Genomic DNA, 27954 nt, shown 5'->3' on the forward strand with positions numbered 1-27954 from the left:
CACAACAAGATCCTCCCAGTGGGTTTTGAAATACAGTATTTGTTTTCCTAGTAGCTATGATTTCTTCTAGTTTTGACGTGAATTATCTTGCAGTTCTTCTGCAAAGAGCTGTCTTTTCTCCTGGGAGGCATATGACAAAAATGTTTTGTTCTCTATTGATGAGAGCTACCTCATAATGTAGGGGAAAGAGAATAATGTCCCTAAAACCAGTTTTGCAATTGCACAATTTTAGATGCAATTCTATGATTTTCATAGAATGCTACGCTAAAGTATTAGTCTGTGAAACTTACTTCCATGTAAGATATCAGTTAATTCCTTAAACTTTATTTAGATGAAAACAGCGGCTTTATTTCCTGTCTTGGAGATACTTATTATAGTCTGTAATCTTTACAACTACAGAGGCTTTATTCAGTTGGTAGTGTGACTACTTTCTTGGAAGTAACCGTGTAAGTCTTGTTCAGGCATGCCACAGGTGTTCATGACTATGATCTGCTGGGGTAACTACCTCTAACTTCACGTTTAAGAAAGACAAGTTGTGGAGGCAGTGAGTTTTACCTACTTAATTCTATAAATAGTAGATGATTCTGTACACACGGATGTTGGTTCTGAAGAGAGCAGGTACTCTTAAGATCCCACTCAGATTTATCTTGATAGCAGTTATTCTCATGTTGCAGATGGTATCATTTAAAGTTGAACACGGGTCTAGATACTAGACACAGATATAAGCAGGTACACACTGAGGTGATAGAACCTTAAAAAATGCTGAAGAGATGGACAGTGCTGCTACCATGAATAGAAGACCATTTTCTGTTATGGTGTTGTAACTTAAATATTTCATATTTAAATAGTTTAAAAGGTTCAGAAAAGTTCTTCTAAATCATATAGTGCAATTTAGGATCTTTTTGCAAGTTTACAGTTGTTTTCCTATCCCCTAGAGGAATGCTGGCAATAGCTTCATTTGCTGTCTGTGCAAATTTGCAGTTTGCAGTTTGCTGTCCTTTCTCTTGGCCCTTTATGAAGTCTTGCAAATATAAGCGCTCAGATCTGTTAGATACAATCTTGCTGATAAGAGTGTGAAAACTTGGAGAGGCAATGCTCATTTTGCACTTTGGTGCAATTTTTGGTAACCTTTTTAACATCTTTTCTCTGTTTGCACTTGTTTGGCAAGTAATGAATTTGTAGTTCTTGATGCGGGCATTTGGTCTTTTGCACTAGTCCACTTACTGTCTCTTGTAGAACCTGAGCTTGCTGGAAGTTAGGATTGGCAGATGGCATATGGAGAATTGCATTTGTTTTTTGAAGTTATACTTGTGGATTGTGAAGACTAAGTATTTCCAATTTATTTTTAAAGATTAAACAAGGAAAACTTCATTTGTTATGGAAAACTGCTTTGCAGGTGGATTTCATCATGCAAAGGCTCTTCATGATTATCATATTTTTTTCCTTCTTGGAAATTTTATCTCTATGTTAATTTAGCATGGATCATTCTTACTTCAATTTCCAACATATTTGATTCATTGCACTTCAGTAGATAAAAACAAAATATAAAAAGAACAAACATGATGCATTTGCAAGTCTGAGTGTGCTCTGACATATTTAATATTATAACAGAAGTGTAGATAGCAGTTACCTATGTTCTTTTGATATTCTTACCAAGCAACATTTGCTCTAATTACCACCATGACTTTCAGCTGGCTTAAAGTAAGGGGAAAGAAATTATTTAGCAATGTGGAGCATCCTTACTTAAGTTTTATTTATTTTAATGATTGTTTAAATCTTGGTCTGCCAAAAAATCTAGCAGGCTCTGAGGTTGGTCTGAGTGGTATTGGCTACTGACTACAGGATGCTAGTCTTGCAAAACATGAAATAATATTTCTCACTTTGCAAGTCTAGAGCAGGATATTGCCATTCCTTCCCCCACCCCGCCTTTAAATGAGTTCTTCTACTTTGGTGTTTGGCAGTGAAGAGCTATTGCAGTCTGCTGTGTTCATCTCTCATTGCTGCTCTGGTTCATCTCTCACTTGTGTTTGTGTGGGCTGGTATAGTCACTTTACGCTATTTGCTTCGCAGTCTGGGCTATTTCATGCTACTACTCATTCCAGTTCAGCTACGCAGAGCTTGAAAGCACTACTTCCTTCAGCTTACAGCGCAGAATAAATAATCACATCTTATGTGTTTAAACTAGCTGTCCCAGAATGTGATATGGCTTCTTTTCAAAAGTTTTTTTCATGTATATCCATGTGCTTTGTGTGCGCAAGACTGGATTTGCTTAAAGGAGCAGTTTCATGGGTCTTACACATATATGCCTAGGAAAACCATTGTGTTATTCTAATGGGAAGCAGTTTTAGTGATCAGTTTGGTAGTTTCAGAAATAGTGGTGGATCTTTTCTTTGCTGTTTCCTCGACTAGGAATAGTTTTAGATTTTATTTGGGGCAACAAGTTTTTGCAGATCTTTAGCTGACCATGAAGTGAACCAGACTGCTGAGAACCTCAGTGAAGTTATATTTGGCAGCCTGGAGATAACTGCTTGTCTGAGGAGAGTTCAGACCATGTAAGTACTTGCTTTATCCTAGTCAAAAAAGAACCTACATGAATGTATCGGATCCTGTTTAACTCAGGACATACCATTGTCTCACTGAGCAATGTCCCTTTGACAGTGGAATACTGATATAAAATGAAATAAAAATTATAAAATTAAGCTTTTTACTACTCTCTCTGTGTGCAGGCCTCTAGGTTGGGCACTTGTCTATGTAGGGTGGTCTTCGAGTCAGTTATTCCATCACAGCTTCCTGGACAGGACACAGATCACCAAGTCACCAAAACCAGAACCCTACCTTGAAAAATGGTTCAGTTCTCAGTAGTACTGTGGTTCTTCACACGTTGTCTCCATAGATCTTCTTTTACCCATATTATCATACTGATTTTTAATGCTGATAACTGATTGTTAACATGTGATATTAAGAGACATTTTGAGCTTTAAGGGAAAAATTGCCTCTCCATCTTTGGCTATTGCTTGCATTTGCTGCTATGTACGTTCTTTTCCAGTTCGTTGCTAACTGAAATATATATGTTTATTGAGTTTTGCCACCTCACTGTATGTACTGTTTTTTGTTGTTTTCTTTGTTGATCATGTTAAACAGCACTGGCCCAATTGCAGTTTCTTTAAGGTACTCCACTGCTAGTATTTTACTATTCTGGAATAAGATAATGTGAATGTTTAAAACAAACAAAAAAACCCAAACCAAAACAAAACCCCTAAACAATCCCCCCCCACCAAAACCAGACCCAAATAAAACCCACTAATTTCTGATTCATAAAAAAGTTTTAGTTGTTCTACTATTTATTACTATTATAGGCTTGTGGATTTCAGAAAATCAATGGAGTCTCCCTTTTGCACTGTTTTGCTGACATGTAAAAATAAAGGAAATAAAATATAGAAATATAACAGACATGAGAAACGCTATTTCCCTCTAACTGAAATCGCGGTGAAGGTCAAATGAAATTCTTTGGTTCTTTCCCCACATTGAGCCATTTCTGTGACAAGTAGAGCGTGCTGCTGTTGGCCTCTGAAATGCCTGACAAACAGCTGAGGCTGTCCAGAGGGAATCTGTCTATGCCCCCAGGTTTGAATGCATGGAGCTCGTGCTTTCTAATTACACTGTAATATAGAAGCCTTCACTCTTTTCCCTGGCTCCCTGAAACTTTTTGCCTCTGTTCTGTTGTGCAAATAATTTGACGTGACTGTGACCCGTGGATCAGTGGCTTCCTGTGCTTTAGGTGATGTGGCTTCATGATGCTTCACGCAAGCTCGTAGTCTAACCAGCAGCTGGAATGTATCCTGCAACCTGGCTGAGCAGTCGTCAGAGAGAAAACCATGCCATCAGGTTAAACTGTGCACGAATCTAACAACACAAGTAACTGTAGGGTGGGAAGAGTAGGTGGTCTTCCCTTTTATTTCATAGCACTGTCAGTTGAAACCTTAATAATTGGCTTGATTGTTTTTACTACTGGCATTTGTTTCTGATGGTTTGTAACCATCCTAGTGATGATCTATCAGTCCAGGTACAAAATATATTCACCATATCTTTTTCTACAAGCGTAATGAAGGAACCTATTCCACTGACTCACCTGAAGAATAGAAACAAATTTCTGAAGTTTCCAGGTGCACAGAACTGATTCAGGAATTCAGATCCTAGTGAATTAAAATGCTGGATCTTCAACAGGCTGTATATTAACGTGTCGTAAAACACCGTCCCTTGAAGTAGTCAGTTGTGCTCTGTAGAATTCTAATTGCGAGACAGAAATGCCTTCCTTCTTCCAGGATTGTCTTGGCTTCAGAAAACGTTAATTCACTAAATACTTTGTAACAACAGCTTTTGCAAATAGTATTATGTGGAAAAAAGTAAATGTTTTGTTTGTGTTGCTAGCAACCACTTTAGTCTAACATTTTTATCTGTTAACCATATTTCTTTTGCGGAGGAGAATTTATAAGGTTTCAGGGAAAATATTTTCTAATTGCATCCAATCCAACTTTTGATCTCAGTAAAATCTTCCTTTATGAAAAGACACATATTGTAATTGCATCTATGTTAAGCATTAGGTTGTTTGTAGATATGAGGGGGTTTTGTCTTTTTGTATACATATGTGTATATATATAAAAATAAGTTATGTAGATTTGAATTTTCAGAAAAGCAGTTTTTAATTGATCTTTATTGGAAATCTAATATGAGTTTCTTGAATGCAAAACTTTTGCCATCTATTATCATGATAATAATCCATATGGAAAAGTTATTTGCTAGAATGGAGCAAGAGTTGAGTTTGTAGTGCCAATGAAAGGATCTGCTGTATCAACTTAGTAATTACCTTGAATCAGCCAGTGTATGAAATGACCTTTCGTCAGTCAGAAATGACCTATGATTGGTCAGTGCTCTGAAATGACCTTCACCTATAGAATAAAAATGTCATATTTTAATTATTCTTACAAGGTAGAATGTGTAACACGATATTTTTAGCAGTAGTACTTAGTCTTAAATCCTCCTCTATCATAATGAGTCTGTGTAGTGCCAGACTTGAGAAGGGAAACCTTAATTTGATGCCCAGAGCATAAACAAGACATAAACAAGATTTTAGTAAATTCCCTTTTGTTCTGACTGTAGGGAAGCCTCTGAAAAATAAACTATCCTTTTTTGTGTGCATTGATTTGTTCCTTTAAGGAGCCTGGGAGCACAGCAATAAGAAGAGTTGAATACTAGCATCCTGAAATGAAGTGTAGTTATGCTGTAGATCCTCCTTGAAGGCCAAAAACATACTGTGAGCTGCTACTTAGCCTGGACAATGTGAAATACAATATTTTCCCAAGTCATTCCTATACGTAAGTATTAGGTGTTGAACTGCTATTAGCCTAGAGCAGTTACAGAGAATAACTTTTAATAATGGCATCTTAATTCCTTAACTTCCCAAGTCATCTGCAGCTGATGTTTCATTATATCCCTCTGTTTAGATGAGTATATCCAAAGGAAATTGGGTAGAAGAGAGGGAATTTTCTGCTGGGAGTTGTAGTTCTGAATGGAGTCACACAATGATTCCTGCAGACGTTTTGACAGAAATGACTCAAAGGATGATACGCGTCCCATCTGTTTGGGGTTAAAGATGTGCTACTACTGAACCCATAAATGGTTCAGGCTTGAACAGTCTTCCTTGCGTTATAATTTCATGCGAGAGTTGGGTTTGCTTGGTGTGTCCTTGTAGGATGTACCATCTAGCACCGTGGTCACAAACACTTTACTATTGTTGGAAGGGGTATTCTTCTGACAAAAGAAGGGGAAGAAAAAGCGCGCACACACCCACCCACCCCGAAGTGAGAATCTGTTAACTGTAAAAATTTATATCCTACTATTACTAGAGCATTTTAGGTCCATATAGTCTAGAACAAGTTTTGGTTGTCAAATTTCTGCATCTCTTCAGTGTTTTACAAGGAAATACAGGTGAATACGCCTTGATTTTTTAAAACACTCCTTTGATTTTTTTTTTTTTTATGCTTACATAAAATAATTATGTAGTGAAGGCGGTTACAATAATGTAAATTCCTGCGTGAAGGCAGAAGAGGTGTATTGAGGAGGGCATTGAAGAGGGCTAGAGGGGCTTAGCTTCTGTGTGTAGGATCTCACTCTGTGCATATCTTGTGGAGTAAAGGGGGTGGGGGAAGTCTCTTGCTGGTGATGAAATCAAACAGTAAGAAAAGGGACATAAGGGTAGACAGATATAACTCAGTAAAATTTATTTCATATGCACTGCATTCCTGAATCTGAGCCGGTGCTTCTTTCTTTCTACATGAAAATAGGAGTTTGGCTTTTTTGTTTGTTTCTTTTAGACTCCTGGATGGAAAGAAATATGCTATTCCTATCTTGATAATTTATAGAAGTGTTTATGTCCTTCTATGTAGTTAATACTGTTTGGAATTTTGGCTTTACTGGGGATTTGTCATATTCACTACATATATCTTGTGATGTATTGAGTATTTCCATGCTTGTGGGTGGGGCACAGTGTACACAGATGTTCACCACATAGTTCAGATAGGTGAGTTTAGTACTATAGAGGAAAATCTTCAACCTCTTGTTTTCTTGAATGGGATAAAATAACTCCATTCAATGAAGTTTTTATTAAGTAGTCAGATGTTTGGATCTTAAAGGTTTTAGCAAGTGGCTGTCATCGTCCTGAAAGGATGTTGTAAACAAAGGGTAAAAAGCCACCCTGAAAACAGTCAATGGTTGTTCTAAATGAATCCTGTGTTATTACTCACAGTGGAAAATTGTTTGTAGTACTTAGTTGGGAACACTTTTATATTTTGCCTTGGTCTAGGCATTATCTCATGCTTATTCACGTGGTTATACATTTACTTTCCAAGCAAAAAAATCATGTGCAGTCATTGAGCTGTTAACTGTCAGAGTACAGCATATTCAGGGGGAGTCAGACTTAAATTACTGCAAAATGTTGGCATGTTAGTTCCAAGGGTGTATTCAAGAAGCACTTTATAGTTTCCATTACTTCCCAAACCTAAAGGTCAGTGTTTGAAGGGAAGTAGCTCCCAAGACAAGTTGTCTTCATATCTGACACTTATTACTCCAGACATTTCAGTTATGTTTTATTAAAGTTTTTAAAGAAAGTTTCAGTCTGGGTTTCACAAGCAGGAATATGATCAGTTGACAGGTAGTTTTAAAATACTCCCATTATGCAGCAGCTAATACATAATGTGGTGGTGGTTTTTTAATCTTGGAAGTATTAATCATTCATATTTTGTTACCTTGGAACTTTTACTGACAGTAATATCGCAAGCACTCCTGCAAGCCTTGCTTTTATTTTGGAGATTTTTGCTAAAAGCACATTTATCTGGATCTACCTTTCATAACATTTGTAGAAACTTTTCTGGAGATTATTGAAAGGGTTGCATGGGGTTTTTTTTCATGCTATGTATACTTTGTGATTAACTGTTCAGAAAAAGAGCTTCACACTCCTACTTTAAAGATTTTCCTTAAATTAGCTTTGTTCTGGAATAATTTTTGAGTTGGAAACCTGAACATAAATGCAGAATATTTGACAAAAAATGCCAGCAGATTAAATTAAAAATCCTTGGCAAGCATCCTTTCATACTTTTGGGAGACTCAAGCCTCAAACACAAGTTAAGTTGCTATGTGATAAGTTTGTGTGTCAGTTGATTTATGGTAATGGCCCATGTTCTGTTCTTAGCCCGTAGGAAATGCATTCTGATTTAAGCTATCTTATTAGGCTTTCTCTCTGAAATCTAAATTAACATAGTTGTGAACTGTTCATGTATTTAAAACCTGAGGCCTGAATCCAGATGTTTTGTCTAGAGTCTATGGTATTATTGCCACACTATAAGTTACATAAGGAAGAAAACAAGTTTCAATCTCCAGGTAAAGCTCATTTCCTAATTCATTTAAGGCAATTTTAAAAATAATAAAATGTGCAAGTGTTTTGCCCTGCTTCCTAAGGAAACAAAGCTTATGTGATCATGCTGTGTGCCTCTGCTGACTGCCAGTCTCTTACCTCCTCCCCCTTCCCCCCAATAACTTTTGAAACTACTGGCCAATTTCAAACAGATTTGACAGGAGTAAAGGTCTCAAAGATATCAGGTTCCTACTAGTTTCATGGAAATAGGTGGCTGGATGGAGAAGAGAGACCCTATTCATATGTCTGCTTTGGAAAAAACTGTGGAATGAGATCAACTGTGTTATTAGACACTAGCAAATCCTCATGGGAAAGAGAAGTTATGAATGCCCTAAATAAGGGAAAAGCTTTGACTGGATTCTCACCTTCTTAGACATCAGGGGATCCAGCACAAGAGTCATAACCATAGGAAACCAGGCTTCAGTAGTTCCATTGCTCACAGACCTGCTTGCTACTCAGTGAGGTAGGAAAGTATCTGATTATTCCTGGAGCCATTGAATTAATGAGGAAAAGATTAAAAAAAGATCTTTTAAGGATGTCCTGCTTCAGTTGTCTTTGTAAACTCACTTCAGAGGCAGACTGGTAGCAGAGAGTTGAATGGATAGTGTTGCCTGAAGTATAGAAGGGAACGATAAAAGAGGAGAAGCATAGAAGAAGATAAAGTGCTTGAATGTATGCATAAAATGCAAACCCGCCAATTTTGGCATGGTGAAGTAATAATTTCATCCCAAATTCAATAAACTGCTCGAATTGTTTGTTCTTTACATAATCACAATTCTGTTATCACTGTTTGTGGAACTCTAATGTATAGCTGACCATTCCATATTTATTAATCTAATAAGTAACTAGTGCACCTGATCTTTCTAGAGCTTTGCCTTTGGCCTTTTTACTCCAATTGCTTAGTTTTTTTTAGTGAAGTGGAACACTATGCCTGATTACCATTGGGAAAGAATTGGAAAAAATACTTAATGTTACAGGTGCTGCGTATTACTGCTGCAGTGCATTTGAGTATTCTGTGTATTTTTAATTTTTAAAATTCTGTTGCGAAGTGGTGAAGAAAATTGAGGGGAAAAATAGTAGCGACTTTCTGTAGCTTAGCACCTTGAGAGGTGAACATTGCTTTAGTGTAAATACTCTGTAACTTTCCTCAGTTCATCCTTTTTTTGCAATGTAGCTCGCTTTTTACAATGGTATGATTTGGGTCTTGTTAATATATATGAGTTTAATGGGGGGGGAGGGGTAAGTACTCTCATGAACAACAGTTTTTAGAGTAAGTTTGGGAAAACTTATTACAGAGCACTTATTAGGATAGTGAATCATAGCCTGGATAGATCTTGACCAGACCATGTCACAGCTGTCAAAATTCAGTAGCTAAAGACCATTTCAGCATGGGTGGGATTAAGCTTCACAGAAGTAGCTGATTGTATAGATATGTGAAACATGATGTTTCTAAGGAGCGTAAAGGTTAAACAAAGAAGTTTTCCAAAGGCTTTAAAGAAAGACAGATAGATATAATGCCGTTCATGAAAGAAATCAATTTGTTTCTTACTCTGTAAGTGTCTTCCTGGCACCTACACAACTCCTCTTACCTATCTACATGGCTCACTTTCTTTTTTTTTTATCTGATATGCTTACTATTTTTATTTACCATTTTTATTCTAGAATGATCTGAAGAACCAGGCCTCCTGAAATATAGATAATCCCCATAACCTGGTGATTCTTACAGGGCAAACGTGGCAGGGTGAAAGAAAGAAATGAAATGTGCAAATGTTATGTGAGTTCTATGTTTATCTTCTGTGTATTTGCACAGTCTGCTTAGTCATGGTATATATTCAGAATTACGTAGACTAGAATATTTCAGTTGGAAGGGACCTACAACGAGCACGTAGTCCAACTGCCTGACCACTCCACGGCTGACCAAAAGTTAAAGCGTGCTTTTAAGGGCATTGTCCTAATGCCTCTTGAACACTGACAGGCTTGGGGCATCAACCACCTCTCTAGGGAGCCTGTTCCAGTGTTTGACTACCCTCTCTGTAAAGAAATGCTTCCTAATGTCCAGTCTATACCTCCCCTGGCACAGCTTTGAACCATTCCCACACGTCCTATCACTGTGTACAGGTCTGATCATCCACAGTCAATAAATGCAAGTTCTAATTCGGAGGAAGCTTGTATGATATGAGGAATAGAGAGCCTAACATATATGTAGCCAAAGCTACAACACTGAGCTTTAGTTCAACAGAATAAATACTGATGGAGAAAAATAATTATCTGTAAATAATTTAGTCTGAACACTAGGGATGAGAAGAATCCTATAAGCTAAGGAACAGTGTCTATCCAAGAGCAAATGGATAGGAGTTGGACATGTGTGTGTTTAAGTGGCAAATTAGAAAAAAATGACCTGAACAGCTTTCCAGCTAGACTAGTGAGACCAAGAAACTCTTTCAAAAACTTCAGTTTCTTTATGAGAGGGTTTATGTGACGTTGTCTCCTGTGATTGCAAAGAATTGCCTTAGTGAGGTTTCATGAAAATGATGTTCAAATTTTAGTACAATGTCTAAATCTTCAGATGTCCTCCTCCTCTTTCCCCTGAACAGCGTGGTGGGATTTTATGTTGAGAGCTTCTTGATAAAATGATCTCAAATACAGACAGTCAAAGTGAAGCGCTTCCAAGGTTCTTACTGAATTTCAGGGAAATCCGAGTAAGAATCAGAAATTTAGACTGCTGAGCAGAGCTGGCTTTTCATGTTACTGTATTCTCCACCACAAGAACCCATTCACGTCCATTGGAACAGATGCACTGCATCCAAGGGTGCTTAGAGAGCTGGCCTTCGTGAGACTAGTCCCTATCAAATCTGGAAGCTCGCAGAGATTAGGAGAGGTCCCTAATGACTGGAGAATGGCAGATCTTTCACCAGTCTTCAAAAGGTGCTGGAATGATGTTCAGGGAAACTACAGACTGGTCAGGCTCACTTTGATTTCTGGGAGAGTCATGGAGCACCTCCTCTCAGCATATTTGTGTGCACATGAAAGAGGTGGTGGTGACTGGGAGCTGTTGGCATGGATTTACCAAATATAAATCATGCCAAACCGTACAGACTGCCATCTGTAATAAAACAACCGGATTTGTACCTGAAGGAAGAGTAGAGGACGACATTTGTCTGAGCTGTGTGGCAAGGCTTTCAGCACTGTATCCCACAATATTCTTATGTCCCAGTTGGGCTGTTATGGTCTGGATGGGTGGAGAATGGGATAGAAAACTGGTTGGATGATGGGACTTGGAGGGCAGTGGTTAATGGGTCGTATGGGCCTGGAGGATGGTAGCAGGTGGAGAGCTGCAGTGGTCTCTCCAGGGACCTGTCCTGCTTCATATCTTTGTCAATGACATGAAGGAGGTGATGGGGTGCGCATTCACTGAGTTTCCCCTTAGCACCAAACTGGAGTGACCAGTGGATGCGTGCAAGGGCAGGGCTGCCACCCAGAGAGGCCAGGCTGGGGGAATGGGCAGTATGAAAGTCAGCGGACAAATGCAAAGCCCTGCCCAGGGCTGGGAGAGCCCCTGCACGGGGCTGGGCTGGGGACGGTGGGGCTGGGGAGCAGCTCTGAAGTTAGGGCCCTGGGTCCTGGCAGGCAGCGAGCTGAGTCCAAGCCCTGGAGCAATGAAGGCCAACCGCATCCTGGGCCATATTGACAGGAGCACAATTAGCAGAGCGTGTGAAGGGTCTATCCCTCTTTATTTGGCATTAGTCAGTTTGATACAGCGTCCAGTTTTGGTTCCCAGCACAAGACAGACACTGATCAGGAGGTTGAATTGGAGACCTCCAGAGGTCACTCCCAATCAATGACTATGAAGAGCTTTTAGAGGAATCTGCTTCCAGTCTGGCCCATGCTGCAGCATACAGTTGAGGACGGATGGATGGAATAACTTGAAAGTGGCAGAGCCTTCTTCAGCCTTATTTCTGCCTCTTTCCCCAGGATCCAGATACTCCCTCAAAAGGGAAACCTGAGAGCTCCTTCTGCAGTGTGCCTTGGTCCTTCTTAATCTAGTAAAATACAGTGGCTTCTGCTGCAAACCTGATGGAGCACTATTCCAGGGACTACTGTGGTTGCCTCTGCACCAGTAAATTAAAATTTCCTGGGAATGTTCCCAGGCAGAGAGGCCAACTGGCGCGGAACCGTCGATGTCCACGCTGTTAAACTCCCTCAGCCTCCAGAAGGGGGTGGCTGCACGCGGACTCCTCCTGGGAGCGGTCCCTGGGATGCTCCGGCTCCTGCCGTGTGCCTGCGGAGGGTGGCGAGGTGGTTGCTGGCATGGGCCAAGGACATGCTGGGGCCATTCTAGAGCTATAGATGTATACGATACTAGTATTCTATTACCTGGCGATGTTCCCAATTTCTGCTTAAGTTTACCGTACAGATGTAGCCTCCTTGCACTGCAATTCTAAGGGGGCCATGGTGCCATGAACGTGTGGGTTTGCGGGTGTGAGGAACAGCAAAGCACTCTCCAAAATATTTGGGAACCCCTGCCATACAAAATAGTGAAACCAGATGGAATTTCATCAGTTGATGTGCAGCTAACATGACGGCAATTTATGTGGAAGGTTTCTGCAGCATGTAGTAAAAACTTGAGAAAAATAGCAATCACTTATGTCAGCTGTTTTGCTCTAGAATAGATGTAATGCCTTCGTCAAGAAGGAAGATACTTTTTTTTTGAGGATGAGGTAATATTTTCTCATAAATAACATTTCAGGAGGGAAAGGCAAAAGTGGAGAAAGGATTTTTATCTTAAACTTGATTTTTATAACTGGTGATCATATTTTTATACTGACTGATGTAACCAGCAAGATTTCTTGGCTTCTATGGTACTTTGTAATTTTTCTAGCTTCCTAGAGTTTGCTGTTACAAAAGCAACTTCTGCTTTCACATTGTCATCACTGTATTGTGCAAGTCTAGTGTACTCGTTTTATTACCACACCCAGGGATGTCATGGTTACTGTTGAATGATTTCCCTGGAGATAATAGTGGCACAGCTTTAAAAAATCAAGACCACTCACTGATTGACTTAAGAAATAAAAATGGTATAATGCTTTCCAGATTCAAGTTTGTAACAATACTTTCTTTGTATAGGCAACTAAGTGTCAGCATCCTTCATTTGTAGGTCATATTCTTTAACCCTGTACATGAATTTTCATTAACATTTTCCTCTTTTAAATTCATAGGTATTTTCATAGTGAAAATGTACTTTTATCAAGGTATTGATTCTGTCTTAGTTCATGGAGTGGAAGAGGTAGCTGATATGTAACCGGCAGCAGCCAGGCTGATTCTGGAAATCACAGCCTGTCTGTCTTGCAAGAGTTCCACCTCTCAGCTGAGAAAAGAAAGTTGCTGTATCTTACACTGCCTATCGCAATGCAAGTGTGTAGGAGACATCTTACTTCTGAATTAATGTAACATTCAGTGTTGTCCTGTATGTTATGGCTAATCTCTAATTCTGTGGTAAAGAATTTACTTTCAGCACCAGTTATAGGCAAGGTCATCAGTAGGTGACTTCATGATAGTTTAGCTGATAGCTTTTAATATGTTGTCCTAGCAAAATTTTCCAGGTATAAATCTGTGCAAGTGTTGAAAAATAAGTGAGTAAAGCGTTTGTTTTGGTTTGGTTCCTGAGATTTATTAATACGGCTTTTTGAGTATTGGAAACATATGGTTTTCAGACTGTCGGGTTTTTATTAATAAAAAACACCCTGATTGCTCCTCCATCCTCCCTAGTTCCCAAAGACCCAGCTGAACTGGCGTTATTAGGTAGCATGGAAAGACCAAGGTGTAGTAAGAGTGAGCCCTGTTGTAGAAATATCCCTCCCAGTGTAGCTCCCTTCTAGTGTAGGAAAGGCACTGAGAGATGCTCAGGATAGGGCAATGACAAAAGGATCTGTTGTTATATGGGTCTGCAGGGCTTTCCTGCTTCAACACAGGCGTCACGTGCTATTACAGACTGCAGGTCTTGATAAAGACAGAGAGAGACTACACAGCTGCTCCATGCTGGTGGGCTGCTGTGGAATTTTTTTTCCCTCTCAAATTCTTCATTAATATTTCCCTGGTGAAAGGACATTTGCTTAGACAATACCTTGCAGGAAGCAGCATCTGTCTGCAAGGATGTAGATGTTATTAACTATGCTAACCCAGCTGATTGTTAACACAGTTTGAAATACTATGACTAGAAGCAGAGTGCAAGGATCTCTGAGTCCTGCTCCGAAGGCGTAGGAAAAGTGGAAGGTGAGGTGAGTTAGAGATGATTCTGTTACAGGCTGTAGGTTGACTCGTACAATTCAAACTCCATCAGTTAGTTCACACACCAGGAATATTTTCATTTCAAAACCGGACCTAAGTATCTGTAAGTGTACACTCTGTAAAAATTATTTGTTAAATAATTTTCAAAATAGAGAAGGACAAAGCAAAATATTATGGGTTATAATTTAAGTATGCAATATAGATAGAAGAGAGAAAGCGAGCCACTATATAGCTGCTATAGCCTGCCAAGACAAGAAAGTACAAAATCTGTCTGTCTAAATGAATTTTTTTTTTTTCTAGCTTGTGGAAGTATGGAATTCCTTAAATACATTTTGGATAATAAATGCTGTTAGAAAGCATTGTCAGGATACTTAGGTAATACAGAGAGAAGTCATGGCCAGCAATGCAGATGAAATGAGAGTTTCCAGCCTGAATGTTTTTTTCTTATAGACTAGTATGTCATAATGAAAAATTGTTGTTATTGGAAATTAGCTCACTGTAAGTATCTGGCTTCAGATTCTGCCCCAGAGGAGAGAGCTTGCAGGCATTGCTGTGTAAATGGCTTCTCCTTTCAGTGCATAACCTTTGATAATTATTGCCTTTAGATATGATAACTCTCTTTTCTAGTGGAATGTAGTAATGCTAAGATTGTATAACATATATACATTTTTAATGCAAAATTAAAATCCACCATCTCTATAGAATAAAGTAATTTTCATGTAGTTTTAGAATTTTCCATGAAAAAATGTGTTGGCTCATATTTTAATGACTTTTTTTCCCTATGTGAAACATCTTCCTGTAAATATCAATAATTACAAGAAAAATTACTTGAGAAGCTTTTCGGTTTGCTTCCAAAATATTTTCTGTGTTATGGTTGAGATCACTTCTTTCTTCATCTGTAAAAGACAAACAGTGGGCAGGGTGAGAGGTGGTGGGAAAATGACAGTTTTGTCATAAGCTTCTAATTCTTGTTTTTATTTCTAAACTTAAAATACTGGTCTAATGGATATGTGCTGCGTGTGATTTCTGATTAAGGGAACACAACTTTCTAAATGATTCTATTTTCATCTTCATGTGTCTTTAAAAAACAACAATAAAAAAAAATCCCAGCAAACAAAAAAAACATGTATTGAAGGGGAGCAGTATATCAGTCACAGTCAGTTTGTTGTCCACTGGGACCTCTAGCAGATCTGCTCATTTTCTGTATAAATGAAGTGTTTAGTGCTTCACTGTTTTACATAATGTTTTCTTGAATGATCTGAAAGAGGAAATAGAAAGCACATTAATTACATCTGCAGATGGTACGAAGTTAGAGAGCTACAGCAGCTGGAAGAATGGCAAGAAATATAAATTGATCTAGAGAGCAGCAATGTGCAGGAATTTACAAAATGAGGCTCGCCTTGGAAATATGATCCAAATCATAGACATGCTATATGTAAAACTAGCTTTGTGAAGTGTTAATGTTGAGCTTTCACTCATGCAGTAAGCAAGATCTATTTATCTTGATATCCCACCCAGTTAACTGTTTCTTATGGTATCCTGATCTTTAACCACTTCTATTGAATCTTCCTTGAATTGTTTCCAGTTTCACTGCTGTGGTTTGGCGATGAAGGACAAATAACTGAACTATTTCTTGGTTTAGTTGCAAGCAAAAACTAAGCAATATGTGGAAAAACTAATGCCTCCTTTTTTATGATTCTCCCCCCCCAGACATTCAATTTGAATAGAATTCTGTCTTAATCAATGCTGCAAATTACACGTCTGTCCCAAATTCAGAATCCTTGGATCTAAAATTCTGCTAATTTGTACATCTGCTCCTTTACCAGTTTGCTTTCCAATTTGGGGTGTCAGTAGGACTCCAGAGCAAAACTGTCCTGAGACTTCGTTTTCTTTACGTTGTTTTACGAGTGGCTCGCGCTTTTCCTTGATGCTTTGGAAGTGAAATGGATCTGGCTGCCCTTACGGCTTATCAGTCTCTCAGCACTTTACAGGGGCGAATGCCAATCAGTTGTAATTTGTTCAGATAACAACGTTGCTATTGTTAGTGCTAACATTTCTGTTTGTTAAACAGACAGTGTAATAGCTGGTTGTAACAAATAATTTCATGTTGAAGAAACAGCCAAGAAGACTTTCTGGTACGCTTTGTATAACATCCTGTATGAATGTGGAAAAGCCAAACTGCGTGTCCAATATCATGTTACTTTTGGCTTCATTAGGGCTGCATCTAAGCGTCCCGTGTTTGTTTGCACTGAGGTGCTGGAGGTAGCTGCAATGTAACCCAGATAATTTTCTCCTACAACTATATTAAGTTAAGATTAGATGACCAGGGCAGAATATACAGAAGAATGCTTCTTTGCAGAAGCCTTATGGTTTTTGGTTTTTTGGTCGATAAGTGAGCACCTGCCTAATGGATTTAAGCCTCCTGGTAATGAGCTTGCTTTACTTACCTGCTAGAAATGGTCCACAGATCACAATGTGTAAGACACAGAAAGCAGTGAAGTTTCATGTAAGAAAGTATGTAACAGTCAATTGCTTTGTATAAAGACTGAATTAAAGACTAAATTAAAGACTGTTACTGTGTTAACTTTGAAGTGAATACCTAAAAAGATGGCCAGCCACATTCATTGTGTCCCTGTAGCAGCATGGCAAATCTGCCCAGCATCCCCTCTCTGTTGGTGCACATTAGCAGTGGCTCGTCAGGCTGGCATGCATTTCTTGCTCCACTCTCTGCAGCATGACCTCTCCCTCTCTCCGTTTTGAGAATTCATCAAAAAAGGTAGCATGCCCAAAAGCCTGGTTTGATTTCTTTCGGTGCATCAGCTTTTATAAAAAGAAGGGCATTGTTTTTTCTTCCAGATTTTCAGAAATCCTTTCATGGCAGAGGTCCGTGAAGCTGAGGATGTATTTTGCAGTTTCGAAACTCCACATTGCACTAGCAGTATCGGTTGATGTAATATTGTTTAAGTAAGAGGCTGAACTGGTGTTTGTTTATAATTACAATTGCTTTTGAAATGTCTGCTGTGTGTTTGGCATGACTTTTGATTGTGAGTGGAATCAGGCTTTCAGCTGAAATCTGTTGTTATTCACTGTAACCTGTTTTAGAATTATTCGTATTCTTTTGTGCTGAGTAAACTGTAATTTGGACATGCTGATTTGTCCTGATTAAACATATTTGCCTAGGCCTTATCTCAGTTGATTATATTTAAAGCATAAGACAAAAAGATGTACTCTTCTTGCTATTTCGTCTACAGTATAAGTAGGATTGTGTTGTTATTTATCTGTACTACTGTGCTTCTCTATCTCTGTGGCTAGTATTCAAGTGTGGCATGAGCTCTTTATCCATATAGTATGGTGGTGGCTTGCAAGTGATGAAAAACAGTTTCCTTTACGCAAATGTCCATCTTTGTTAATGCTGTCAAACAGCAAGTGTGATATCCAGGGAATATGCGTCACTCTGTGGGTTACTGATAATGTAATCTAATTTCCAAAAATAAATTAAATGCATCTTTTAATCTATAGCCATCAGATGCATGTAAGCTAAAGGAAAACAACATGTTAGAGACAGTACATGTGAATTTTGAAGAAAGTTCAGTGGGTAATTTGAAATTAAACCTTTGGATTTGCTGCATTTTCTGATAAGTTAACCTTGTTGAAGAAGCTCATGATGGTATTGTGTTGTTGCAGAGACTTCCACAGATGAAATATCTTATCTAAGTTGAAGGACTGTTATTTGTTTCAAACAATGCCTTTAAAACCTTTATGAGCAATTTTTACAAGGTCTTTTTCAGCAAAACCTTATGTATAGTGGTAGTAAACTTTACTTTTTAAAAGTGTTAACAAATGCTACACATTTTTTTCATGGATGTCTTTTATTTAGTTATTTGGCATGACCTCCCAAGTAAAATGAACTAAAGTAAGGAGAAAAGTGAATGAAATGGCATTTCTGATTTTAATAGGTGAGGTGCCATGACACAGGCTGAACTCTTCCCCAGCATGTACCACTTACATTTATATTTCTTTTAAAGATGTTATTGCCGTGTATTCAAGTTGAAAAGTTGAGTAATAGTCCTATTCATAGGGAAATGCCACAACAATTATGTCAATCCTTTTAATAATTACAAGATGTGAGAGAGGACCCTTTCTCCTTCCACGTACCCCTCACCAACTCGACATTTCTGCAGGCATTTCCAACTAAAGCCAAGTCATTTTGATGCCTCATTCCTGAAAGATCTGCATCTGCTGTAGTTTAAGCTGGCCAAAGTCTGGACTGTGTCATTCAACCCACTCTGCTTTTCTCTGGATCTGCTCCCTCAACTATTTTTTTGTCAAGCTGGGCAAATGGTGTTGCTGCTAGATGTGGGGAGGTGTCAGAAAAGCCCCCTGTGGCTTCTGTAGGCTCTATTAGCTATGGAGGTGTACCTTAAGGTAGTTCAGATTCCCCATCATCTACCCACTCCAGAGCACCAAAGTCAGCTCCTTCGCTTCTGGTTTGCTTCTCTTAAGATAATGCGTGCGACCTTGTTCAAGCAACCTTAATATCTTTCTTCTTCAATTGCCTCAAACTGTCACACTGAACATTTTTCCTATCTGTATATCTTCATCCATCTTTGCGTGTTTATGGTTTAGCTGATACTCTTTTGTGCATATGGCTGAACTATTCCTCCTTTAACATAATAGCAACAACAGTTTTCTGTTGTTTGTGCCAGACCAGGCAGAACAAATCTGTTCAGACCTCTTGTATATCCTGTATAATATCCCCATTGCTGAAGAAATACAACTGTTCATTATAGATCCTATCCTTTAATGTCGTTGAATTATTGAGGCTACGTATTTAATTGAAGGACTCCCTTTATTATTAAGAACTTGCTGTCTGAGCCCTGAAGGGGGCTTGTTTTTGACTAATTTTGGGCTAGTACTCGTGGGCTAGTTTTCATCCATCGGGTGCGTGCATGGATCATAGACAGGCATTTGTAGTGCTACTTTAAATCAAAAGTAATTAATCTTAATTTGTTTTAACAGCAATATTTATGTGGTTGTATTGCTGCAGCGGGTACCAGAATGAGCAGCAAGTTACTTCACCTAGTTCGTTGGACAGATGGCAAGAACATGTTAGCAATACCGTTAGGTTTCCAGTTCCTGTGGTTCTGCATTACATCAAAAATGCCTTTTATATAAAAACCTGTGGTTGCACCTTTATACAGCTGACCTCCTCTGATCTGTAGAGGAGCAGGTTGTTGCTATATTGAGTTACATTTCATGCATGGCACCTCTTTTCCTGCCCCTTAGAAAGTATGTCAGCGCTTATGTCCTGTGCCTGTTGAATGACAGGTGACCATTAAGATGTATTAGCTGCATAAATAATTGGTGTGTAGATTATTCCACGTATTCCACAATTCTTCTTGTGACATTTATTATATCACTTTGAACTGGAGGACTGTAAGGTATTTCTTATGCTTATTAAGTATGTATTAAAGTTTGTTGGAACAAGGTTTTGTGATCTTTCTAGTACAGATGAAGTAACTCATTCTTTCCTTGTGTCCTAGTTTCGACTTGGATCTCTGAAGCTACAGCAAGTTTCGAGGCCGGTGGAGGTGGTCAAGGAGCTGATTGGATACTGCCTAGACTGCCTGGGAAGACTGCAGGCAAAAAATGAGCACCTGCAAAAAGAAAATGAAAGGCTTTTCAGGGACTGGAGCGACGTGGAGAAGCGGTAGGTTTAAAAGTGCATTCACAGGTGATCCTTGAGAAACTCACAAATACTTATACTGTCAGTGCAGGCTTTACTGATGAGCACTTTTGGAGTCATATACAGAAAGGAGCACACAAGTTTTTCTTCTCCTGACAAGTGTTTTGAGCCCAGTTTCTTACAGCCCATGTAGTTGTGTGTAGTTGTGGGTCTTCTTCCTATGTCAAAAATGCAACTGGTATTACAAACTTCGCAATTAAAGCTGGTTTTACCTTTATGAAGTGGAAAAAAAAAAAAGACCTCTTTTCTGTAGAATCCTCTCGACTTTCTTCAGGAAGCCTTCTTTCCACTATTTTCTATAATTCTTATGACTAGCAGTTTAAATTATTTACATTTTTGAGTGGGAAATAAGTTGCCATTGTTTTAATCTGTTTGGCTTGTCAAAGCAGACAGAACTAGAAAATGAGTATGTTGTTATAGGAAAAAGCACCCATTATTTTGTGAGGGTTTGGTCTTTTTTTAATTGCCATTGCATTTATGATCTGAATTGTCTGCCACTGCACTCTGTAGTGAAGTAATCTTTGCTTATTTCAGTTAGCATAAAACACTTAGCACATGCGAGTCAGAGATTTATCTTGTTTTTCTATAGCTTTATCTGAAAAAAACACATTTAGGAAGATTGATGAAAGAATGTAGCTAATTGACGTTAATTTACCTTGAAAGAGAGAGCTAACTTTTGGGAGGAGTTAGTTTTGTTTCCCTCTCATTAAAATGACTAACAGTTTCTCCTGACAATCTCCCTGACAAGCATATGGCCTTCCTAAGTAGTGTTTTACTGCTTAACAGTTTATTGAACAATAGCGTATTGTATAACCAGTATGCTGTACTGCATTACACGCTAATGTGTAATAGGCATTAGTGCTTGGATCAATTTCCATGGTGGTGTGGCACTTTTAAAGAATAACCCCAAAGAAAAAAAAAAAATCAGTTGCCTGACAGCCTTTGCTCTCTGAAGCAGTGTATTCAAGCTTCGAAAGCTGGTGGTTTTCTTTAGCATGTTTATATTTTGAATAGCTGAAACATGATTTTTCAAAATAAATCCTGAAAGTTGTACGGTCACCAAACTTTGGCCATGTCCGCTAAATGGAGAATAAAAATAATTTTCATCCAAACAGTGTTGTTTTTTGGGGGTTTGGGGGTTTTTTTTTGGTTTGTGGTTTTAGGTTTTTTTAAAATTCTTTTTGCCACAGCCTAGTCTACCCCGCTGTCTCTCTTTTCTCTTTTGGCTCCAAATGCTGGACCTAGTGTTGTGAGTTTCTTGGAGCTGAACAAAAGCTTTGCTTGTCTTTGTTCAGTAGACAGGATTTCAAGCTTCATACCCTGTATCACTCATGGCGTTGAGTGGTAAAACATCAAATGTAAAGCACGTGGTGTGGAGAATTGTGCTGCCTCTTCGCCTGGAGCTAAGGCACATCAGCTCCAGAGTTTCAGCCCCTGCAGTTCCCCTTGCTTAAAATCTCTCTCTTCAGGACCTCATTAGAATTAAAACAAAGCATGCAGACCTCCAAGAGCTGTTTTTGTTCAGGTTAAGCATGAGGCACTGGATGGAATAATTCAATCATCCCTTTTCCATTTCCCTACTCTAATTTTCTTGACCATCACGAAGGTTTTGTGAGCTCGGCCCAGCAGCTTTGCCCCATAGCTCTCTGGGGTCTCGAGGTGTAAACTTCTTCTGCTTTCCATTTGGTCTGTAAAATGGCAAGCAAGTTTCCTTCAGGAGGCTAAGTCTGCCTAGTGAGCAATCTGTAAGCTGAATACCAGCCCCGATCTGTTGCTGGCAATGGGCTCAATGTACATGAGATTGTCTGCTCGGCTGTAAACCGCTCGCATGGCAGCCCCGTGCCAGGCACAGGAATGGCTCCTGCCGCTTTCCTCTGCAATTCGGGTTCAAATAAAGGCAAAAGGCAGGAGGAAGCCAAAAATCCCTTTGAAGAGAAATCACCTGCATCATCAAATTGTTAAATTACTTATGTACTCTAGTCTAATCTGTGCGGCATCTGAGGTGTTGAGAGTGTTTCTGGTTGAAGCTGTAAATCCCTTAATTTTTAGCGTCTTGCTTATTGTGATGACCTAACTGTAGAATTTTACCTGGCCGAACATTTCCCTGCTTTGAGGAAATGACCCATGCGTAGGTGACATCAGTATGAGAGTTATTGGATAGCTGGACTGTTCAGCACTTGATCTATAAAACATAAAATAAAAATTACTAAGACACTATCTGGCAAGATCCAAATAGAGAGGCTATGGAAATTTTCAAAAGGATTATTCTGAAAATGCTGCAAGTGGGTCCTGGGGGGGGAGGGGGGGGCACCCCCCCCAGCATGTGTGCATACCTCAGGGATGGATGAGTTAAAATATCAGAGCAGAATAGCTATTGTTTTTATTTCATATAGATAATTAATATGGTAAATGTAAAGTAATAATAATATGTAACGAAATAATTCCTTGGCCAATAAAATACAAGTTAAATTTCTGTTTTGGATGTGGTATGTATTTTGTATCAAACATCTAAAATTACTGTAGACAAACCAAAATCAAAATAGCTGCTAATTTATGTTGTGGTCAACTATATCGACAGTGTATTTAAACCACAAACAGCTTATAAAAATGCAGGCTAGGTAATATTGTGCTTGAAACTGACTCTTCAGCATTAGCTCATCAAGATTCAATACCATTGCCAATGTTGGGGGAAGGGTGAATCTGAAATGTAATAGAGCGGTGCCGTAAGACTAGTAATTATTTTAGAGCACTCAGGACAAGGATAAATAGCAGAGTCGTTGAATATTTTCTTTCTACTATTGGAGTGTGGAAAATGTATAAATGCCATTAAGTTACATAGTTCACGTTAACCTCTGTGAAGCATGTGTGACTGCTGTACGTTTAGGCAGCACTTAGGAACTGGACAGTTACCGTATTTTTTCAGTTACTAATCGTAACCATTCCTAATACTAGCTGCTTTCAGTAGGCTGTGCAAACTTTTTGATGGTTATCAACTTGGGCGTGTCTAAGAATACAGAATATTGGAAAGGACGTGCAAATAAGACTTGCACCACTCTAGCCATTAACTTCCATTTATTTTCATTGTACTTGAAAGTTGTCTTTGAGATGGGCAGCTTCTTTATTTGGCCTGGGGAGGTGGTATTTTAGTGAGACAAATCACATACAGGCACAAGCATGTGACGAATTGCAATTAAAGTTTGTATTTGTAACTGGTGAGGTATTGGAGTCAAACCCAGCCAGCTTTGCTTAGTGGTCACGTAATTCAGGTAATGCATGCCTGAGTGAATCCTAAAGGCTATGCAGAGTTACAGCCAGAGCCACCCCACACACACATACGTTCTGCATAATTAATGCATCCCTGTTCCCAAGCAGCAGAAGACTGTAGCTTTTTAATATTCTGTTTTTAAATATCATCATATGCCATATAATAATATATTTTTAAAGGCTCATAACTTGCAAATATAGCATTAATGTAATACTATTTTACACTGATTGAATGTTACGCCAAATTAATGCCATATCTAGGTCTGGAGAATGTATTTATATATGGATTACTTTTTAAACAATAGAAAAAAGTCAAGAAAGGTGTTCACGTAAATGAAAATTATAATATAAGATTAACTGATGGCATAGTCCTAATTGATTTTGCCTACAGGGAACAGTTAATATTCTAATCTATGCATATAGTCAGTATGTATATTTTGAGATGCTAATAATTTGCTCCAGAGGCTGAGGAAATTGACTAGTCTTGCAATAGGTTCCTATACTGTGCTTCTTAACATCCAGGCAGCATCAGCTTTACTTCACTGAGAGTTTACAGTTACATGGATTTTCATCAGTGGATTGACTTTTTGGTCAAGTCAGCAAAATGTCTCAATGTAACTATTTAAACCAGCCTCAGCTGCTTGGACACTAACCAGTCCATTGGCAAAATAAAGGCACAGCAGTAAGCATTTTCTTTAGTTAGTATTGTTTTGTGTGTGGGAGAGGGGACTTTTCTATAGCATTTGATACAGACAGGATTACCATATTTTACACAAAATCCTTGTTTTCCATTTTTATGTATACAGACATAATTAGTTTCAAGCATGTAAATGGCAATTTACCCAATGGTAATTTTTTTTTTTAAACCTATTTTTTTAATGGCTGAACTCTACATGATAAGTGGGAGACAATTCCTGTCCTTACCTTTCTCCTTCTGTGAGCTGGTCAGGGCACTTCTGGACGTTGTATTAGGGTTTATGATTCTTTGTGAATTGTCTATTTGTTCTCCTCTAAACAGTTAACTTTCCTTTTGTAGGTGGAAAGTCTCCTGGTAGTTGATTAGTACGTATGATCTTTCATTTAGGAATTATTGAACTGATCTATATGGTAATGATGTTCTGCTATTTGCATTTAAATTAGATGAATTATTTATCAACTATCAAGCATATCCCTAAAGCATTGCACAGTAGACTTAATACTTCATGAGATTATTTTCTCTTGTCTTTCTTCTTACATCATATATGGTTTTGATGTATGAACAAAATAATCAGTATTTATAGAGGAAGTCTGTTGACATTTCTTACCTTATAAATTACTATTTTTAAAATCTGTTATGTGTTTGGGTTTAATAACAAAGGAAGCCTTCTAAAGTTTTTTACCAACCTTGCATAGGTTGGTGAAAAGAATGTTGTTCCAGGTTATGACAACTTGCTATAATACTATAGTTACCATGATCAATAAGATTATCAATGTTTATTTGCTTGCTATGAACACAGCTGTTATAAAATGTTTGTGGTTCAACGCAAGGACTAAAATGTTATGAAATTCAAGAAGTAAATATAGGATCTCATTTGCTATAAGTCACTTCATTTATTGTGCTCATGTTTGCTTATATTCCATTTTGCTTATGAGACTATACATCCATATTCTTAATTGTATATTTCCATTGTGCTTCATTTTATTAACATTGACCTACCTACAGGTGCACATTAAACCTTCAAAAACCAGAATAATATTTTACTCTCAATTAAGAGCTTTTAAAGCATTTTTATATATATTGTAAGCATTTAGTCCTCTACCAAGTAATTGTGATTGGTTCAGGAGGAAAACAAAAATAAAAATCTGCCTAGTGGTGGCTGCAAGCGTACCAGGATCTCAGCTCTATATCTGTGTAACTCAAAATGGAGTCTGCAGCACTGGAGTTATTAGCATTGTATTTGTCTGAATGCCTGAAACGGATTACAGTTGCCATCAGGTGTTCCTGCAGTGTCCTGTTGAGCTTTGCCAGGAACTGGTTTCTGTACCTTGCCAGCTCACCAGAACAAGACATGCAAGACTGTTGATGGAAAATGGTCAGGCAGAGGTCTGTGTCACCCGAATCTGCCCTGGGAGTCCTGGCAAAGAAAGAATCACAGAATCACAGAATTGTATAGGTTGGAAAAGACCTTTAAGATCATCGAGTCCAACCGTAAACCTAACGCTACCAAGACCACCACTATACCATGTCCCTAAGCACCTCATCCAGACGTCTTTTAAATACTTCCAGGGATGGCGACTCAATCGCTTCCCTGGGCAGCCTGTTCCAATGCTGGCCAACCCTTTCGGTGAAGACATTTTTCGTAATACCCAGTCTAAACCTCCCCTGGCGCAACTTGAGGCCATTTCCTCTTGTCCTATCGCTTGTTACCTGGGAGAAGAGACCGACCCCACCTCTCTACAGCCTCCTTTCAGGTAGTTGTAGAGAGTGATGAGGTCTCCCCTCAGCCTCCTTTTCTCCAGCCTAAACAACCCCAGTTCCCTCAGCCGCTCCCCATCAGCCTTGTGCTCCAGACCCTTCCCCAGCTCTGTTGCCCTTCTCTGGACACGCAAAGAGTTCTGGAGCTGTCTCAGTTGCCTGAAGTATTTGCTCGTCATCTCAGCCCATGCTGGAGTGGAGTTGCCTATTTATTTTTTCTTTTTTTCTCCTGTTCAAATATATTTCAAGTGAGTGTGTGTGGTCCAGATTTGGGACCTGTCAAGCTTAATTATATCTATTTGTAATCTCATTATGTGTATCCTGCTAAGCTATGCCCACTATGGTGAATTCAGCATTGAAACTAAAGAACACTTGCCTATTTAAATTTTAGTTGTCTCAGATGCATGTGTGCAAGAACCAATCAAAAAAAGCATGAAGAGAAAATTTTCCCCTTGGAAACTTTCCCCTTTTGGTAGCAAAGTTCATTGCAATTTTCTGTGGAAAAAGAAAAGTTTCTTCTGGCTTGTTTCAGGCACTGGATGTGTGGACTAGTTGTGCATGGTTTGGTATGAGGATTCCTGTAATACGAAGGCTGGCCTTGCTGCAGAATTTTCTTCCAGGAAACACAGTTTTAAAAAGAAATGGTGTAACACTGAATTTTACATTGTAGGCTGGAAAAATGTGTGGAAGCTAAAGAAGAACTAGAGGCAGATCTTTATAACTGGTTTATTTTGGTGCTGAATGAAAAGAAGGCAAAGATAAGAAACTTACAGAAGTTGCTGAACAAAGATAAAGAATCTGCAGCAGATGCTGAAAGTACAAGGTAATTCCTAATTTTCCTGAGTTACTTGGTATCGTACCTGGTGCATATTTTAGTTTAGTTTAGTTTCTATTTCTTTGGCTCTAACAGTGAGTGACAGTTCTTCCTGGCTACGTGCTTGGTTATCCAAAACAATGCTGGTAGTCATGAGAGCAGAGGATTCTTTGTGGCGTCACTGCAAATAGCAGCATATTGTTTTAGATGCTGTAGCCAAGAACTAAATATTCAATGAATCTGTCCTCTTCTTTTTTCTGTTAGGTTGCAGTTATTTTCCAATCAGAGTACGTCTCTGCCATTTCCATAGGTGGTACTTTCATATGCATTCTCCCTGAAATATTTGATTCCTTTTGTCCTTTGGGAAACAAAAATATTGAAATCTAAATGTTTTTATGTACTTTTTATTTCAAAAATATCCAGAGAAGATGAATCATTCTAATGCTACAACACACTTTAATTTGTTTGCTATTTTTATCCTGCTTTTTGGTATCTTAACTTACCTTTTATTGTCTGTCGTTGTATATGAATATGCTAAGATGTTCAGCATAGGGACTTTCTGTTGACTCGTACCAGCTTGCATTGCCTCTAAGGCAGTGCAGAAATAATTATCGGTTCTTTGCAGGAATAATAGATGGCAAAGATGTGCTTGCTTTTTTTCCTTTTTTTTTTTTTTTTTTTTTCTTAGGGATAGTATAGCTACCACTCAGATGGCTACAGGGAGAGAAAATGACTATGATGGCAGCACTGATGAGGAAAGTGAAAATTTAACACGGGCTTCATTACCATCAGGTAAGACAGAATGTATTGTCTTTGGGGAATATCACGGACAAGCCAATCACTTTATGTGAATAAACCTTAATGAAGACAAAATACTACCTGACAAATTGCTCTGTGACAAGCCAACCTTAAAAATATCTCTCTTGAAGAAGCAGAGCATAAGACTGGCATTTTCAAATTAGAGAGAGGAAGTTTAAAAGCATGTTGCACAAGTGAAGGTACTGTAATTTCTTCCAAAATGACAAATTACATACTTTGCAGAACTAATGACAGTCTAACAGTGTCTGAACCATCAACAATTCCATTTTAAATTCTAGGAATCATGAGGTGTATGCAATGATTGCTAAAATGTAGTTCCTGACAGTTTCAATAGTGTTTAAAAAGGGGAAAGAGAGGTTTAACGGCTATAAAAAGACCTGTGTGCATAAATGGAAAAAAAATGTATTTATAGCAGAATTCATTTTAATTTGTCAATGAATTTTTGGCCTCATGAAGGTGCTCATGAAACTTAATTTGACTAATTCTTCCAGGACTAGAGACTTGTAAAGTGTATGGGATACAGCAATTGCCCATGCTGTAATATGAGATATTTAACTGTGAATCATAGAAATGTTGGCATATTTTGGCAAACTAGTAGGAATATG

General features: G+C 38.5%; 1 protein-coding gene across 6 annotated transcripts in view; it reads left to right on the plus strand.

Moving 5' to 3' along the window:
* Positions 1-27954, plus strand: part of XRCC4 (X-ray repair cross complementing 4) — a 186865-nt gene that overhangs the window by 63263 nt on the left and 95648 nt on the right. For all 6 annotated transcript variants that reach the window (XM_075488527.1, XM_075488528.1, XM_075488524.1 and 3 more), the window contains 3 exons: positions 19795-19961; positions 26387-26539; positions 27219-27322. In XM_075488527.1, the coding sequence (XP_075344642.1) occupies positions 19795-19961; positions 26387-26539; positions 27219-27322 (424 nt within the window). The remainder of the gene's footprint in view (positions 1-19794; positions 19962-26386; positions 26540-27218; positions 27323-27954) is intronic.

The sequence above is a fragment of the Mycteria americana genome, chromosome Z, assembly GCF_035582795.1.
Source record: "Mycteria americana isolate JAX WOST 10 ecotype Jacksonville Zoo and Gardens chromosome Z, USCA_MyAme_1.0, whole genome shotgun sequence".
In the NCBI taxonomy this organism is placed as follows: Eukaryota; Metazoa; Chordata; class Aves; order Ciconiiformes; family Ciconiidae; genus Mycteria; species Mycteria americana.